General features: G+C 51.1%; 1 protein-coding gene across 1 annotated transcript in view; it reads left to right on the forward strand.

The window, feature by feature from the left end:
* JAKMIP1 (janus kinase and microtubule interacting protein 1) overlaps nt 1-16,494 on the forward strand; it is a 72,944-nt gene extending 56,450 nt beyond the window's left edge. The window contains exons 16-20 of the mRNA XM_052641718.1: nt 1,361-1,429; nt 2,798-2,875; nt 6,280-6,483; nt 13,191-13,256; nt 16,444-16,494. Of these exons, the coding sequence (XP_052497678.1) occupies nt 1,361-1,429; nt 2,798-2,875; nt 6,280-6,483; nt 13,191-13,256; nt 16,444-16,494 (468 nt within the window). The remainder of the gene's footprint in view (nt 1-1,360; nt 1,430-2,797; nt 2,876-6,279; nt 6,484-13,190; nt 13,257-16,443) is intronic.
* The last annotated feature ends 305 nt before the right edge of the window (nt 16,495-16,799 follow it).

Consider the following 16,799-nt stretch of genomic DNA (forward strand, 5'->3'; position numbering starts at 1 on the left):
ATGGCTGCTCTCAGTTCCCTTCCAGGGTCAAGATGAGACGGGGCTCCTCCCTGTAGAGGGGGGCCAGTGAGCCCTTTCTCAGGGGCTTGAGGCGTCGGGCTGTGGGAGACATGTCTGGGCTAAAGGGGGCATTTCAGAGACATTTCAAAGAGGGAGAACCCATAAAGGAGGTGAGAACCCCTAAAGGAGGACCCCTCGAGGAGAGAGGATGACCAAGGACAGGGGCTCTGAGGGCCCTGAGAGTCCAGGAGGGGCAGCCATGTCCAGAGGAGGAGGAGGACAAGGGGTCTAGGGCGTCGGGACGGGCCCGTCCCCAGGTGCTTGGCTTCCGGGCCCCACGGCAAGGAGGTCGTCTGTTGGCTTTAGCAATGAGGAGACAAGGGGTCTGGGGCGTCGGGACGGGGCCCGACCACAGGCGAGTAGCACGCAAGCCCCATGGCAAGGAGTTCGTCTGTGGGCTTTAGCAACGAGGAGGTGAATATTCATACATGGTGTCAAACCCTACCCTCCTGGACACCCTAAAACATCCTCCACAGGGTGTCACCCAGTTACCTGGACCTCCCCCCCACCCCCCGCCCCGGCTCTCAGGTGGATTCCTCATAAAGAGACACCTGCATGCCCACACTTAAGGGGCAGCTGCCTGTGCCCGCTTACCCCCAGCCCAGACCTGAGAATGGGCAGACACAACCCCATCACCAGCCCATCCAGGTGCCCCCACGGGTTCTCTCAGGCCATCACAGCCTGCCTGGTCAGAACCCCCTTCATTCCTAAACCTCATGGTGCCCCTGGCTGTTCAGACATGCCCCAGGTGGCTGCAGGGGGCAGCTGTGGGGTGCAGACCTGTGGGCAGGGTACAAAACCCCGCTTCTCACCTGTGTGACCTTAGACAAGTGACTTAATTCAGCTGCCATGTCCTCACCCGCAATGTGGAGTGACACTGCCTTCTCCACAGGGTGGTCGTGAGGGGGCTGGGTGAGGTCCCAGGTGGGAAGCCACCAGTACACAGCAGGGAAGAACCCAGGGAGGCTTGCCCGCCCACCTGGGGGGCTCTCAGGGCACATGCTCGCAGCCTTCCACACGGATCCACCGTGCATACCCACCACCTCCTCTACATACAGGCTCACCTGGACACACGCCTCACACCCATCTTCACGTACATATGCACACACGTGTACCCATGATTCCTGAGCAAACATCTGTTGAAGCTGAAACATCTGTGCAGACTATGAAATTCCATTTCAAGGACCACCATGGGACATGTGGGGGGACCCCTCTGGGCCAGGAGCCTCCTCGAGGAGGGCGGCCCGATGATGGGCACTGGTTCTGACTAGCTGCGCTCTCTGTCCCTGCTGTTTTCCAGTGGCTGAAGCAAATAGAGGGAACGGAGGCAGCCCTGACCCAGAAGATGCTAGACTTGGAGAAGGAGAAGGTAAAGGACATGCCCCGACCCTGGGAGGGAGGGGGTTGACAGAGTGCAGATAACTCGCTTCCCGGGAAGGATTTACGTGTGTTTTGTGTTGATTTGCATGCATTTCTAAATTTTGCTTTTGCTTTCATCCCTATCCGGTGTGGTCATCATCTATTCACTCAGTTATTCACTTGATACATATTTTTGGAGCCTCTGTGATCCTGGAAACTATGACAGTTTTAGGGGTTCAGTAATGAATAGCAGGGTCCCTGCCTTGAGGGTCTAGCCCAAAAGCCCATGGGGACATGTGCGTGGGAGTGGACAGCCACGGTGCAGCATGAGAGCCTTAGGAGAGGCAGGTCAGTGAGATGGAAGCAGATGGACCAGGGGCTCCGGAGACACAAAGAAGGGGCTCCCGTCTTCACTTGCCCCTTCCTGGACTTGAGTTTGGGAGAGACACCCTGGACCTCCTTTTTCTTATGGCTAATGGGGTTTTCTATCTCCATCTCGGTGAGCTGGAGGGATGAGTGATGTTGGACTCATAGCCCATTATCACAGTGCTTGGCACCTGTGGGCACCTGATTAACAGTGATGGTGGCTATTCACCAGGGGTCCTGGGCATAGAGCAGGATCTGTCATACCCAGTCTGGGGATGTTGGAGAAGGCTGCCAGAAGAGATGGTTCTTGAACTTTCAAAGACCAATTTCCCCAAGTAGAAGTGAGGGGAATAAGGAAGAGCCTGAGGCCTGGAGGCAGTGTGTGGCATGGGAAGAGCCCTGAGCTGAATCCCCAGGCCTGGGTGTCTAGTCCACCTCCATCACCAGTGAACCGTGGCATCTAGAACAAGGCACTGGTCCTCTTTGGCCCTCTGTTTCCTCCTCTACAGAACCAAGTGGCTGCAACAGCTGAGCTCTAACCCTGAAACCCTCCAGTCAGTAACAGGAAGATATTGGGGTTCTGGAGAACTCATGCTTGGGGGGACTGAGTGATGGAGGGTGAGGAGGACATGTCCAGCAGGGAGAGTACCCAGGAGATGGGTGATGCTGCTGGTGGGGGGAGAAAGAGCCACATCAGAGAACTATTGAAATGGTCTTCAGAAGGATTCCTACAACCTGGGTTTGGGAACCAGCCCAGGCACCCAAGAGGAAGGAAGCTGGGGGTATGGGGAAAGGCTTGATGGGGGTTCCTGGGCCTGGGAGGCTCCTGCTGGGGGTTCACACAGAAGCGACGAGGGCAGATCTGACCCCCCCTTCTCACTCGAGCACCTGATGGGTCCCCACCTCGGTGGGACTGTCACTCCCCAGCGAGTGTGAGTAGGCTGGCTCTGAAGAGCTGCCTGGTGATGAGTCCTTGTGCTGATCTTGACCCTGGGCACCTCCTCTTTTTCAGGATCTGTTCAGCAGGCAGAAGGGCTACCTGGAGGAGGAGCTGGATTATAGGAAGCAAGCCCTCGACCAGGCTTACCTGGTAGGACCGGAAGTGGGTTGGATGTTCTGGTTCTTTAGACTCAGCACTACAGGCTGCTCTCCCTTGGGGGCTGATGGTGAATGTGGGGTCCGTGTGATGCTGCGTGGGCAAGATCCCAATGCCGCCTCCACGTTTTGGTTTCAACCTGAACAACTGTACAGATAAATGGTCACTTTTTCCAAGTCAGTCATGATTTTTCCAAAATATTTACTTAGCTTGATCAATTTCTCTGGGCATACTTATTCAGTTCTGGGCTTTTCTGGTGGCTCAGCCAGTTAAGAATCTGCCTGCAATGTGCGAGACCTGGGTTCACTTCCTGGGTTAGGAGGATCCCCTGGAGGAGGGCATGGCAACCCATTCCAGTATTCCTGCCTGGAGAATCCCCATGGCCAGAGAAGCCTGGCAGGCTACAGTCCACTGGGTCGCAAAGAGTTGGACACCACTGAACAACTCAGCACACACACTCAGTTCTAGTAACCATTTGAGATGAAGGAAAAGAAACTTTCTGCTTATTTATATTTTTATTAATATTTATTTACATGCTTAAAGCCCAGAGCAAGCTTTCCCATAAGTAGCAAAAAGAGACGGTCACAAAGGAACACAGAAGTGGGACTTCCCAGGCAGTTCAGTGGCTAAGACTCAACGCTTGCACTGCAGGGGCATGGGTTTCGATCCCTGGTTGGGGAACTAAGATCCCACATGCCGCATGGCATGGCAAAAAAAATTTTTTTTTAAAAAGAACACAGGTAAAGCAGTGAGTGGAGGGCAGGTGATCATCAGAACAAGAATTATTTGTCGTGAGGTTCTGTGCAACATCAAGCCTGGGTCACAGAACCAGTTGTGGGCTTCCAGGTGACGAGTGTAAGGAGGGACCATGTTCAGGTTCATAGGTCATATGACTTTGAGGGGGCATTTCCTGAATGTTCCCCACATCAGAGAGAACTCTGAGCTCAAGGCTGCTTTTTCAGGAAGAAGCAGTGAGTAGCAACATCTGGAGCAAGACTTTGCCTAGATCATTTGTAGCTAAATCTTGACAAAGAGGGTTTCCACCTAACAAACGCAGAATCAATAACTAAACATTAACTTGCAATCCCCACTTCCATAAATACAGAGAGCAGGAGGCTGGGCTTAGCACAGGCAGGACATTCTGGATGTGAAGGCTGGTCCGCCTCCCCTTGACACTTCACGTCCAGGCTCCGGAGGCTTGAACCCCTAGGGAAGGGAGCTGCAGATGGTGAAGGTCCGGAAGGTTTCAGCCTCATCAAGACAAGGCATTTTCCTCTCGATTGTCATTTCTGGGCATACAATGTTGTAATGGTGGTCAGAGCAACTGAAAAATGAGAACATGTTCATTCTTTTTTCCCCCTCTTTCACTTTTTTGGGTTTTCTTTGATTCTATCAATTGTATCTTGATTCCATCCTTTTGCAAATACCCTTTCTTGCTGCATTATACACCATCTCTGTCCTCCCCTGGGCTTCCCTAGTAAGTTCCAAGGAATACTATTTCAGAGGATAACATGGAAACCTGTGGCCAAAAAAAAGAGGGAGAGTAATTCTGTTGACCTCTGGCTCCTTAATATGCTTAAGGATGGGCTGAGACTCCAAGAGGAACAGAGGAAGTCATATGTCAAGTTCACAGGTTCTCGGACTCTCTTCTCAAGGGACATCTTGCAAGGCTGGTGTTCCCCAGCACACTCTGGGAAACTCGGTGTCCACCCTTGGCTGTCAAAGTGCTGTGTGCAGAAAGGCCCTGGGGGACCCTGAGAACCTGAGTCCTGGTTCTGTAGAGGAGACCCCTGGGCAGGCTGATCCTGTTGCTGGGTAGAAGCAACATTCTTACCCAAAGAACATTCCAGGAGCTTCTCTGACGATCCAGTGGTTAAGACTTCGCCTTTTAATGCAGGGGGTGTGGGTTCTATAGGGGGTGTGGGTTCTATCCCTGGTCAGAGGGCTAAGATCCCATATGCCTCAAGGCCAGAAAATCAGAATAAACCACAGGGGCAAAATTGTAACAAATTCAATAAAGATTTTAAAAATGATCCACATCAAAAAAAAAAAAAAAGGAAAAAGACTATTCCAGAGCCTCAAGTGGGATTTCAGGCACATGTTGAGGTTGGAGCTGTGATCAGTGTGAGGCTGACCTGAAGAGTCAGGGAAGTAAAATGCTCCCGAGGGTGGCAGTGCCATGTACCCAGGCAGAAGCGAGGACAGCAGGTGCCAGACACACACCTGTGTTCCTTTGTCATCGTGCAGAGTGAGATGGCACAGGGCCACAGTAGAGCTTCTGGAATTGGATGGTGAGATCCTGGCTGGAAACTGGCCACTTGGGGGCCTCCTAGGAGTTCAGCTGCTGAAGGGGGGCAGCCAGCAGACACAGGCAAGCTCCCACTCCATGGGGACCCCTTAGCTGTGTCAGTGGACACATTCCCACCTTCTAGTTTCCTGGGGTGATCACTGGAATTGGGAGAGAGGAAGCCAATGCCTATTGGCTAAAATTGGTCTGGTGGGCCTGGAATTCCCTTGCAGAGTTGGCACAGCTGTGCTGAAATGGGGGAGGCTACAGGAGCAAATGGCCACAGGCACAGAGGGCTACCTGTGTTGACCCTCTACTTCATACCACCTCCTGCCTCTTCCTGGCAGTTTCCATTAAAACTGGTTGTTGGTCGGTAGCATCTTGGGAAAAGAAGGAGCTGCTCCTAGCAAGGGATTCAGGTGGGGATTTAGGGAAAAAGAGAAGGAAATACTTCTTTCTCTCTTTCATCCCTAGATATTCCTATAAGGTAACTGTATTTAAGTGTCTCACCGTGAAGTTGAAAAGAAATAACATCCTCAGGATGAAAACTCCAAGCTTTCACAAAGATCTCCTCCATTGGCTACTAATCTCTCATGTGCTTTGCTAACCAAGGGAGTCTTGCTTTTTGCCGGGAGGAGGGAGCAATGAGGACATTGCCCCCAGTTGCTTGGGGTTGAAATCGCTTTTCTAATGAGCCAGCTGAACAACAAGTGCCTGCAATTTGGAACACATTTTCCCACGCTACTCCAGATAAAAGAGATTTGTTTCCCAAGCTGGAGGCAGTAAATTGGAAGCCAAGGATAAAAATAAAGATGAGTCCAATCAAACCTCTCTTTGAATCAGATATTTTAAGGAGAGGTTATGACTATTTTTTCTTTATCTGTAGAGAGCAGAACATCTTGATTGAATAGAGTAAGACATGTTCTCAAAACTGTGTGCAGGGGGCTGGAAGGGGCTCCCTCACCCCACCCCACTCTGCTCCGCCCGCCTGCCTGCCTCCCCACCCCGCCCAAGATCCCCCAGCTCAGCCTCGCTCAGCTGCAGGGTCCTGGGGTTTCCTGTCCCCCTCACCTTGTGACCTCCCACTGTCTGTGTCATGTGGGTCGCTCAGAAAATCCAGGAGCTGGAGGCCACGCTGTACGATGCGCTGCAACAGGAGCCGGGGCGGAGGGCCAGCGAGGCGCTGAGCGAGGGCCAGCGGGAGGACCTGCAGGCCGCCGTGGAGAAGCTGCGCCGGCAGATCCTGCGGCAGAGCCGGGAGTTCGACAGTCAGATCCTGCGGGAGCGCATGGAGCTGCTGCAGCAGGCCCAGCAGGTAGGGGAGGGGCCGGCAGGGAGAGGGGCCTAGCTGGTAGGGGTGGGGCAGGCAAGTGGGGGAGGGACTGGTAGGGGGAGGGGCCCAGCAGATGGGGGAGGGGCCGACAGGTAAGGCAAAAGACAGGCAGGGAGGGGAAGGCCCAGTTGGTAGGGAGACGGCCCAACAGGTAGGGGAAAGGACAGTCAGGTAGGGGGAGGGGCCAGCAGGTGGTGGGGCGGGGCAGTAGGGAGAGGGGCCCAGCAGGTAGGGAGAGGGGAGGGGCGGGCAGGTAGGGGCGGGGGCAGGCAGGTAGGGGGGGCAGGCAGGTAGCGGGAGGAGCCCAGCAGGTAGGGAGAGGGGTCAGTTGGTAGGGGGAGGGGTCCAGCAGGTAGGGGTGGGGATGGCCATGTAAGAGGAGGGACCTAGCAGGTACGGGGAGGGGCAGACAGGTAGGGGCGGGGGCCGGCAGGTAGTGACAAGGACCTGGCAGGTAGGAGCAGGCGTCCCGCCGGGCACCACTGTCCACCGTCCCCACTTCTCCACCCCTCCTGTCCCCTGTCGGCACACTGACTCCTCTGAGGGCCCATTCGCTGGAGAGCTGGCCGTAAAGCAGGTTTCCGTGAAGTGGGGGTGTCTTCCCGTGGACGCCCTCATAACCCGGTGAACTCTCAGTGATTGGGGGGGGGTTGCTCACGGGCACACTATACAGCCCACTGTTTCTAATCATACATTTGAACAAGGTCCCCACCCTGCCAAATGGTAACGCAAACCAAAGCGAGGCGTCCCCACTTCCTCCAGCATCTGTCTTCTGTTTAAACTCAGGTTCTTGTAACCAGGGGCGCCGGCGGGCCAGTTTACTTTAGGGCTGTATTTTGTGATGACGACTGCTTTGAGGACTGGACCTGGAAGCTGTATCACTTGTTACCTCTGAACACCGAATGTATTCGCAAGTGTGTGCGGCGTCCTGTGTGAGCTTCTTGTGCTGCTGAGCACACGGGGGCCTGATTCCCAGGACCCGTCGTGCTGCTGGAGCTGAGGCGGCCCCAGGGTCTGGCCGTCCTTGGAGGCTCACTGCTTTAGATCTCTTACCCCACGGCACTCCTGCGGGTGGGACGATTACCTCCGTTTCCCTGATGCGAAAGCCGAGACTCAGGAAGGTTAAGTCATGTGCCTGAAGGCCCTACAGCTCATAAGGAATCTTGCCAGTGAGGAAGGATCTAGATAACCAGTGGGAGTCAATAGCACCGAAGGAGGAGGAGACAGAGAATTGGAAGGAGCCGGTGGAGAAGTGCCTTCTGTCCCAGGCAGTAAGAAGCGAGGATTCCCGTTGAGTGCGAAAAGGGCGGGGCAGGCACAGCTGACTGCATTTGGTTGAGGAGTGAAAGGGTAACTGGAGGTATGAACGCGAGCTCTTCATTCCATTCTTGATTTGGGCAAAGAGACTCCGGGCAGCCCCTGCAGGAGCCGCTGGGCTCCTGTGCTGCTGTGATCTGCTCGCCAGCTACTGAGCTAGCCAGCTCTGATGGGCGTGGCTCCTGAGCGACCCGCCTCTGATGGGCGTGGACCCGAGCCAGTCTGATGTCTGCAGCACACACAACACATACAACAGACAACTTTCAGCGCTCGACACAACATAGCACATATAACACACGACACAACATAGCACAGCACAGCACAGCACAGCACCGTCAGGGGCTCTGGCAGCACTCGGCCGTATCTGACCCAGCCTGGGGCACCGGATGCCTGGTGTGACCAGAAGGACACGTCCCAGTTTGCCGTGGGCTGCACCGGTCCGTCTTGCCTGCATCTAGCCCATGGGATTCAGTGACGTCACCAGTGTGACTCCTGTGGATGTTTTATTTTTCAAGCGCTGTTAACTAAGGGGAAAAGTGGATGCAGAGGGCAAAAAATCAATCAGCACATGGCCCCTTTCCCAACAGACGCATTTGGCCCATTTGCACCATGTTCCGCTGTAGTGAAGATGGGAGTTAATCCACTCATGCCAACTTGCTTTGTCCTATCCCTCCCCAGCCCCACAACCTCTGTCCACTGCACCCCAGAAGGCTTCCTAACACAGTGCAGTACCACCCTTGCCCAAAGACCCACTCTGGTTCCTCAGTGCCCAGAGGATGAAGCCTGGGTTGCGTAACCTGACCTCCTGACACCCCTGGGCCCCGTGCTCACCTCTACAAATGCATCGACTGCCTCTCACCAGCTTTTCCTGCTCCATGTCACTGTTTCCATTTGTAACTTTTCTGACATCTGCTTACCATGCATTGTTCTCGGGACTGGGGACACAGCACTTGCCCTCTTGAGGCTTATATTCCAAAGAGGGGAGACAGACCAGTGCTGGCACTTAGAGGAGGCTCCATAAATGTTGGTTCATTGAGGGTCACACCAGCCCTCTGAGTGGGGGCCGTTGATACAGTTTCACAGGTGAAGTGAGTGAGGCTCAGAGAGGGTAAGCAACTTGCCCAAAGTCACACAGCCAGGAAGTGGCAGAGCTGGGATGTAAATCCATGTCCTTAGATGGCAAAACTCTTGCCCCTTCCAGCCTCCCATAACCAGGTGAGAGGCCGACCCTGGTTGTTTTTTTTAAAAAGTCATGAAAGACTAGAATGAGATTCAGCTTCTCAGGCTGACTTTTTAGATAAAGGTAATTTTTTTCACTTAATCTTTTTTTTTTAATTTTTACTTTATATTGTGGGTATTCAGTTCAGTTCAGTTGCTCAGTCGTGTCTGACTCTTTGCGACCCCAGGAACCACAGCATGCCAGGCCTCCCTATCCATCACCAACTCACGGAGTCCACCCAAACCCATGTCCATTGTATTGGTGATGCCATCCAACCATCTCATCCTCTGTCATCCCCTTCTCCTCCTGCCCTCAATCTTTCCCAGAATCAGGGTCTTTTCAAATGAGTCAGCTCTCTGCATCAGGTGGCCAAAGTATTGAAGCTTCAGCTTCAACATCAGTCCCTCCAATGAACACCCAGAACTAATCACCTTTAGGATGGACTGGTTGGATTTCCTTGCAGTCCAAGGGACTCTCAAGAGTCTTCTCCAACACCACAGTTCAAAAGCATCAATTCTTCAGCGCTCAGCTTTCTTTATAGTCCAACTCTCACATCCGTACGTGACTACTGAGGGGTATAGTTGGTTTATATTGTTGTATTAGTTTCAGAAGTACAGCAAACTGATTCGGTTTTACATATACATATATCCACTTTTTTCAGATTATTTTATTATATAAGTTATTACATAATGTTGAGTAGAGTTCCCTGTGCTATACAGTAGGTCTTTGTTGATAATATATTTCATATGCATATGTTAATCTCAAACTCCTCATTTATCCCTCCCACCCCAATTTTTCCCTTTGGTAACTATAAGTTTGTTTTCAAAGTCTGTGAGTCTGTTTCTGTTTTGTAAGTAAGTTCAAAAAATGGACAGATGATTAAATAGACATTTCTCCAAAGAAGACATACAGATGGCGAAAGAGCACATGAAAAGATGCTCAGCATCACTAATGGTTAGAGAAATGCAAATCAGAATTACAATGAGGTATCACCTCACACTTGTCAGAATGGCCATTGTCAAAAACTCTATAATAAATCTGGGGAGAATATGGAGAAAAGGGAACCCTCCTACACTGTTGGTGGGAATGTACATTGTACAGCCACTATGGACAACAGTATGGAAGTTCCTTCAAAAACTATACATAGAATTACCATGTGACCCAGCAATTCCAATTCTGGACATATATCCATAGAAAACCATACTTTGGAAAGATACATGCACGCCAGTGTTCATGGCAGCACTGTTTACAATAGCCAGGACATGGAGGCAACCTAAGTGTCCATCAGCAGAGGAATGGATAAAGAAGATGTGGTCCATACATATAATGGAATATTACTCAGCCATTAAAAGAATGAAATAATGCCATTTGCAGCAGCATGGATGGACCTAGAGATTACCCTACAGAAGTAATAGCTCTCTGTCTGAAGTAACTCAGACAGAGAGAGACAAATGCCACATGACATCACTTATATGTGGGATCTAAAAAAATGATACAAAGGAACTCAGACTGATTTTCAAAGCCCAGGAGTTGTTCCTGGGCCATTTTTGCAAATCCTTCGAAAACTATAAGAGGTTGTCCCCCCTCCATGTGGCACTGTGATTTCCAAGGCACTGTTTCCTGGGTGCCCATTTCACCCCCAGAGTCACAGGGTCACCGTGCAGTTATTACAGAAGAGGGATTCCACAGAGAGATTAATTGGTGACATGACACCCCAAAGTCCACCAGCTGATAAATTTGGGGCCCGGAATCCAAACCAGAGTCTAGTTGAGTTTGTGCTCATTTTTAGACCATCCCCGCCTTGCAAGAGAATCTCTGAGGAGCGGTCACTGTCTCCCTCAGGTGAAAGAAGGTTAGGCACATATCCGGTCTCCTTTATAGAGCGCATACTCTGCCAGCTTTACTCTAAGCATTTTGCAGATGCATTTGCTAAATCCTCAGATGTGGGCAACACTATTACTCCCAATTTACAGATAAGGAAACCAAGGCCAGAGAGGCTGAATTACTTGCCCAAGGTCACATATCTAAGGGAAGGTTTTTTGTGTGTCTTTTCCTTATCAATCCGGGCCTCCCTTGTGGCTCAGCTGGTAAAGAATCCACCTGCAATGCAGGACACCTGGGTTTGATCCCTGGGTTGGGAAGATCCCCTGGAGAAGGGAAAGGCTACCCACTCTAGTATTTTGGCCTGGAGAATTCCATGGACTGTATAGTCCATGGGGTCGCAGAGTCGAGATGACTGAGTGACTTTCACTTTCTTTTTTTATCAGTTCACTCTATTTTGCTGCCAGTGTGATCTTTCCAAAATCAAAATCTCATCATTTCCCTACTTAAAACCCTTCACAGACTCCCCATGACACCCCTAAATCTGCCAGCTCCTCACCGGAAAGCTTCTCACTGGAACATTCAGACCCTCTGCCCCCTGGCACCCCCAGCTCCCTGCACACACATGTCATTCCTTCTGCCTGGATTCCTTCCCCTTTCCTGCATCTGGAAAACCACCGTGGGCTGGGTTCTGTGCCTCCTCAGGGCCCCCCAGCCCACACCTCAGTTTCTTACCCCCCTCACCTCTCTGCTCAAGCTTGACCTTCCCTGAGACCCCATGTAAATAACACCCCTTCAAGCTTGACCTTCCCTGAGACCCCATGTAAATAACACCCCTTCCCTTTCCCTACCCCACTTGACTTTCTCTGTGATGTCTGTATTTATCCAGGGCATCATCCATGTATTTGCATAATTCCATTGGCTGAACCTGATGGACCACAAACCCCTCAAGGCCCCAGGCCTATTGAGCCATTCCTGCTGAGTGGGCACAGGGCCTATTGAGCCAAACCTGCTGAGTGGGCACATGTGCCCACAGTGGTGATTCTCAGAGTTGGATCCCCAGACTAGCAGCATTCCCATCACCTGGGAGTCTGTGGGGAAACACAGCTTCTCAGGCCCCACCCTGGAATTGATGAGTCAGCAACTCTGGGGCAGGGCCCCTGGGATCCACAGGGCCTCCAGGTGATGCTGATCTGAGTCTAGGAATCTGGGCAGAAGGTTTCTCCAGGTTTGAGGATGGGTCTACATGCTTAATTCAGGCTGATGTGAATTGCCTGGCCTTCAGTCCGACAGCCTTCTCCCAAGGAATGAGGTGTCCGTCTGCATTCAGGACTGGTGAGGCTAGTAGCTATCCTGGCCTATCAACCCTATTGGGTGATGAAGCCCTATTGGACACGTGACAAACTGGAAAAGGTCATACCTGCCAGACCTCCTGGTGAGATGCTGCGTGGAACTGGAAGAAACAGATTGATAAATTGCTGAGCACTGGTGGGTGTGCACCCCAGGGAGCAGAGCCAGGCAGGTGGCCATCTTTCCCTGTTGGCTCAGGACTGATGAGTTTCTCAAGACTCTGGACATTCAGTGCTAAAACCAGGAGTGGCCCAGGCTCATGGGGACAGTTTGTCATCCTTAAACCTAAGAACCTGGGTGGATGCTGCAGCCATGCCCCCCATCAACACTCATCTCCTCTGCCCCTGCTCCCAGGCTCCAGCTAAATAAATCTTGGACATGTCATTTGGTGCTGCTTCAAATCCATGAGCTTTATTGACCTGCCCAAAAGGCACCTCCGTGTCTTGGTCTGATCTTGATGTTTATGTTTTCAAAAGATCCTGCCCTAAGAGTGCAATCTGTTTCCATGCATTTCAAGAACAGGCAAAAATCTACTTTTAGTGAGAGGTCAGAATAGAGTCTCTTGGGGGCCAGGGAGCCTCCTGAGTGCTGAAGAGGCCCTCAGTCTTGATTCAGGAGGTGGAGAGACAAGGCTGTTCAACATATAAAAGTCGAGTTGCCCACTTACTGTTTGTATATCAAGCAGCTTATTGTTGTTCAGTTGCTAAGTTGTGTCTGACTCTTTTTGACCCCATGGACTGCAGCATGCCTGGCTTTCCTGTCCTCCACTATCTCCCAGAGTTGGCTCAAACTCATGTCCATTGAGTCAGTGATACTATCTAACCATCTCATCCTCTGCTGCCCTCTTCTCCTTTTGCCTTCAATCATTCCCGACTCATTTCCAACGAGTCACTGCTTACACTTTACACTAGGCAAACAATGAAGAGTGAGAGTTGAACCTGGAAAATTTACTTTTTCTGATCCAGAACTTAATGTGTTGCAGAGAGTGCGAGAACTGGAGGATAAGCTGGAGATCCAGAAGCGACACCTGAAAGAACTGGAGGAAAAGGTAGGTGGTGTGAGCTCGCACCAGCCCCGGGCTTCCTTCCATGAACCGCTCACGTGGAATATTCTGAAGAACAGGCTCTGTCTTCAGCCCTCTCTTCTCTGCCCGTGTCCCCCATACTGGCAGTCCAAGAAATAAGTACTTTTCTAGGGAAGAAAGTCTGAACCCCTCTGACACTACCTCACTGGGAAGGGGGAGGTCACTTTCTTCATGGACTCATTCTCCTTAAATGACATTTATGCCTAGAACCAATGAGTGTTCTTCCCTTCAGGGAAGTCTCTTCCTTCCAGCAGGAAGTGAGGCTGATGCCCAGTCCCACTGGCCCCTATGGTTGTCACCACTTTACGGGTGAGGACACTGAGCCTGAGAAAGATTCAAACACTTGTCCACAGTCCCACAGCTGGGATAACCCGGGTCTCAGGAATTCCACAGTCACCCCACCAGCGCCCCTGCCACATACTGCTGGTCCAGACGGTTGAATGAGTCCATATACATGGCATCTTTGTCAGGGCACTTACCACGTCCTATTCGTCTGCCCAGTGGCCGGGACTTCCTTGAGTTCAGGGACCAGCTTTTATTTACCTCTTTATCCAAGACAGTTCTTGCCATGAAATAGGGCATCATCAAATGTTTGCAGGATGAGTAATAGATGAGTAGAAAACCCAGACTTCCCTGATGGCTTAGACAGTAAAGAATCTGCCTGCCATTTGGGAGACCTGGGTTTGATCCCTGGGTTATCGGGAAGATCCCCTGGAGAAGGGAATGGCTACCCACTCCAGTATTCTTGCCTGGGAAATTCCATGGACAGAGAGCCTGGCAGGCTATAGTCCATGAAAACCCACAATTGCACATTTTATGTTGTAGAGGTAAGCTCGTGTTTGGGAGTAGGTGATGGACTCTGACCCCAACTTGGGGCGGGGGGTGTCTGTTGGGGACAACATGCGCCAGAAAAGCTTGAGGGATGATGTGCTGCCACCCTGGAAAAGAAGATGGAGAAAGGATATTTCTGGGCTTCAGGTGTCTGAGGCTGATCTTTGGAGAGAGGAAGCTGACTCATTCCATGGACAGAGCAGGGCCAAAGTCACGAAAGCCACCAGAGGGCAGATTCAGGGCTGTCTGCAAATGGGACGACAGCCCACTCTTTCTAGAGGGAATCAAACACAATGGCCCAAAGAGATATAGCAGCTCTTCAGATGCTACATCAGCTTTCTCTCCTAAAAGTCAGCTTTTACACAGATTAACTCACCTTGCTAGCGTCTTCTCTCCTGTACCTGGAACCCCAGGGCCTCCCAGCCTGCACAACCGGCAGTGTCCTCACGGGGGCAGCAGAGGGTAATGGCTGGAGGATCTGGGCCGGTTCTCCTGCGTGCCCTGGAAACCCCGTAGGAATTTGGTTTAAGGAGACCCCTAGAGTCCCCATCGGGCTTCCCTGGTGGCTCAGCTGTAAAGAATCTGCCTGCAATGCAGGAGACTCGAGTTCAATCCCTGGGTCAGGAAGATTCCCTGGAGGAGGGCATGGCAACCCACTCTGGTATTCTTGCCAGGAGAGAATCCCCATGGACAGAGGAGCCTGGCAGCTACGGTCCATGGGGGTTGCACAGGGTCGGACACGACTGACGCAACTTAGCAGCAGCAGAATCCCCATCAAACAGCTGCTCACCACTCCCCCCTCCCCAATACAGAACTTCTGAGGTTATTTTGAGCAGCCAGTAAACGCAAAAGCCTTAGTTGCTCAGTCGTGTCGGACTCTGTGACCCCAGGGACTGTAGCCCACCAGGCTCCTCTGTCCATGGGATTTTCCAGGCAAGAATACTGGAATGAGCTGACATTCCCATTTCCAGGTATCTTCCCAACCCAGGGATTGAACCAGAATCTCCTGCATTGCAGGCAGATTCTTTTCCACTAGTGCCTCCTGGGAAGCCCTAACGGTAAGTTGAAATGAAAGTATTAGCTGCTCAGTCTGTCGGACTCTTTGTGACCCCATGGACTGGAGCAGCCCAGGGGGTCTCAAGGATACCTCAAGGATTTCCCCATGGACACTATTGGCCTGGGCTGGTGGAAAAATAACTCCAGCCACCTTGGTCAGAGGTCAGGAACTCTTTCCCCACCACATGCTACAGGGTGGTCTCGGCAAGGACCTCGCCATCCTCAGGTCTCAGTTTCCCCATGTAGAAAATCAAGAGCTAGATGATTCTAAATGTTCCTTCTAGCTTTAACTTCCAGTGATCCTAAAATGTGTTTAAAATTTGTTGGCTGTCTGGATGTTCATTTTTTCAATAACAGTTTAGGGGAGCTATTACCTTGAGATTTGGGGGGAAAAAACCAATGAATTATTTTCAAACACCTCAGATAATATTCAGACATGTTTCTCCTAACCTAATCTCCAAAAAGAATCACCAGCAGTTCTTTTTGAATAAATCAAGTTGTAAATAAGCTAAGGAAGATCTCTATTTTCAAACTGATCTGTACAATTTTTCACTCCTTTAGGGCCACTTTTTTCTTCTGCTGATTTTTTTTTTTCTTTTTAAAGCAGAAAAACCAATGACATAAAAGATTTTAAACAATGAATCTCTTGGAAGAGTGGGCCCTGGCAGGGCTGGGGGAGGGGGAGGGGTTCTGTTTGTCTTCTGGTGGGACTGGGTGACCTGGGACCTGGGTGGAGTCTTCCTTATCTTTGTATGCATGTCATGCCCCGCCTTTGGTGAGACCATCAACCAGGACCATCAGAGGGTTCTTCCTGGATATATGCTATCCTGCCACATTCTTCAAGAAAGTCACACCCCAGCACCAAAAATTCCTGGTCTGGGAATATCAGTCCACTCCCTTATTCTTGCCTGGAGAGTCCCATAGACAGAGGAGCCTGGCAAGCTACACAGTCCATGGGGTCACAAAGAGTCAGACATGACTGAGCAACTAACACTTTAACTACAGTGTACATCTCCCGCGTCTGTATTAGCCAGATGTTTGCGGACTGTGTGGGGATAACCCACCCTGGGCAAGGAATCCCACAGAATGGGTTTCTCAGGTGGTATCAGCTTCTAAAGCCCACTGACTTCCTGGGTCTCTTTCCAAACCCAACCCCAGGGCCCTGGTTCTTGTGAAATGCTGTCATTGAGTTCCATACTACATATCTTACATCTTTCTTTCTTTTCTTCCCCCCTCCTCATTTTCTTTTGGTCTTATTTTATAGTTTTTGTTCCTTTTTTTGTTTTTCTCACTAGCATTCATTCTGTGGCCTTGATGACTTCAGTGAGCCAAGAACTCGGGTTGGTATCCTTTCATTTTCACTCATGTTTTCTAAAAAGGATATTTCTTCCCAACTCTGACCATAACATTCCTTTAGGTGACGTGGAAGGTGGCCTTGTGATAGATTGCTCAATGTCAGGCCCACTGGGCTAGAGGCATCCAGGGGCTGCTGGCACGTTCCACCCCTGGGAGGGAGATTGGGGAGTTCTCAGTGAATAAGGTTGGACAGTGGAAACCTGGTTGTCACCTTATTGTTATTTCATCTTGAAAAGATGGTTACAGTTTTGTCCAAAGGTCCTC

This window comes from Budorcas taxicolor, chromosome 6, assembly GCF_023091745.1.
Source record: "Budorcas taxicolor isolate Tak-1 chromosome 6, Takin1.1, whole genome shotgun sequence".
NCBI lineage: Eukaryota > Metazoa > Chordata > Mammalia > Artiodactyla > Bovidae > Budorcas > Budorcas taxicolor.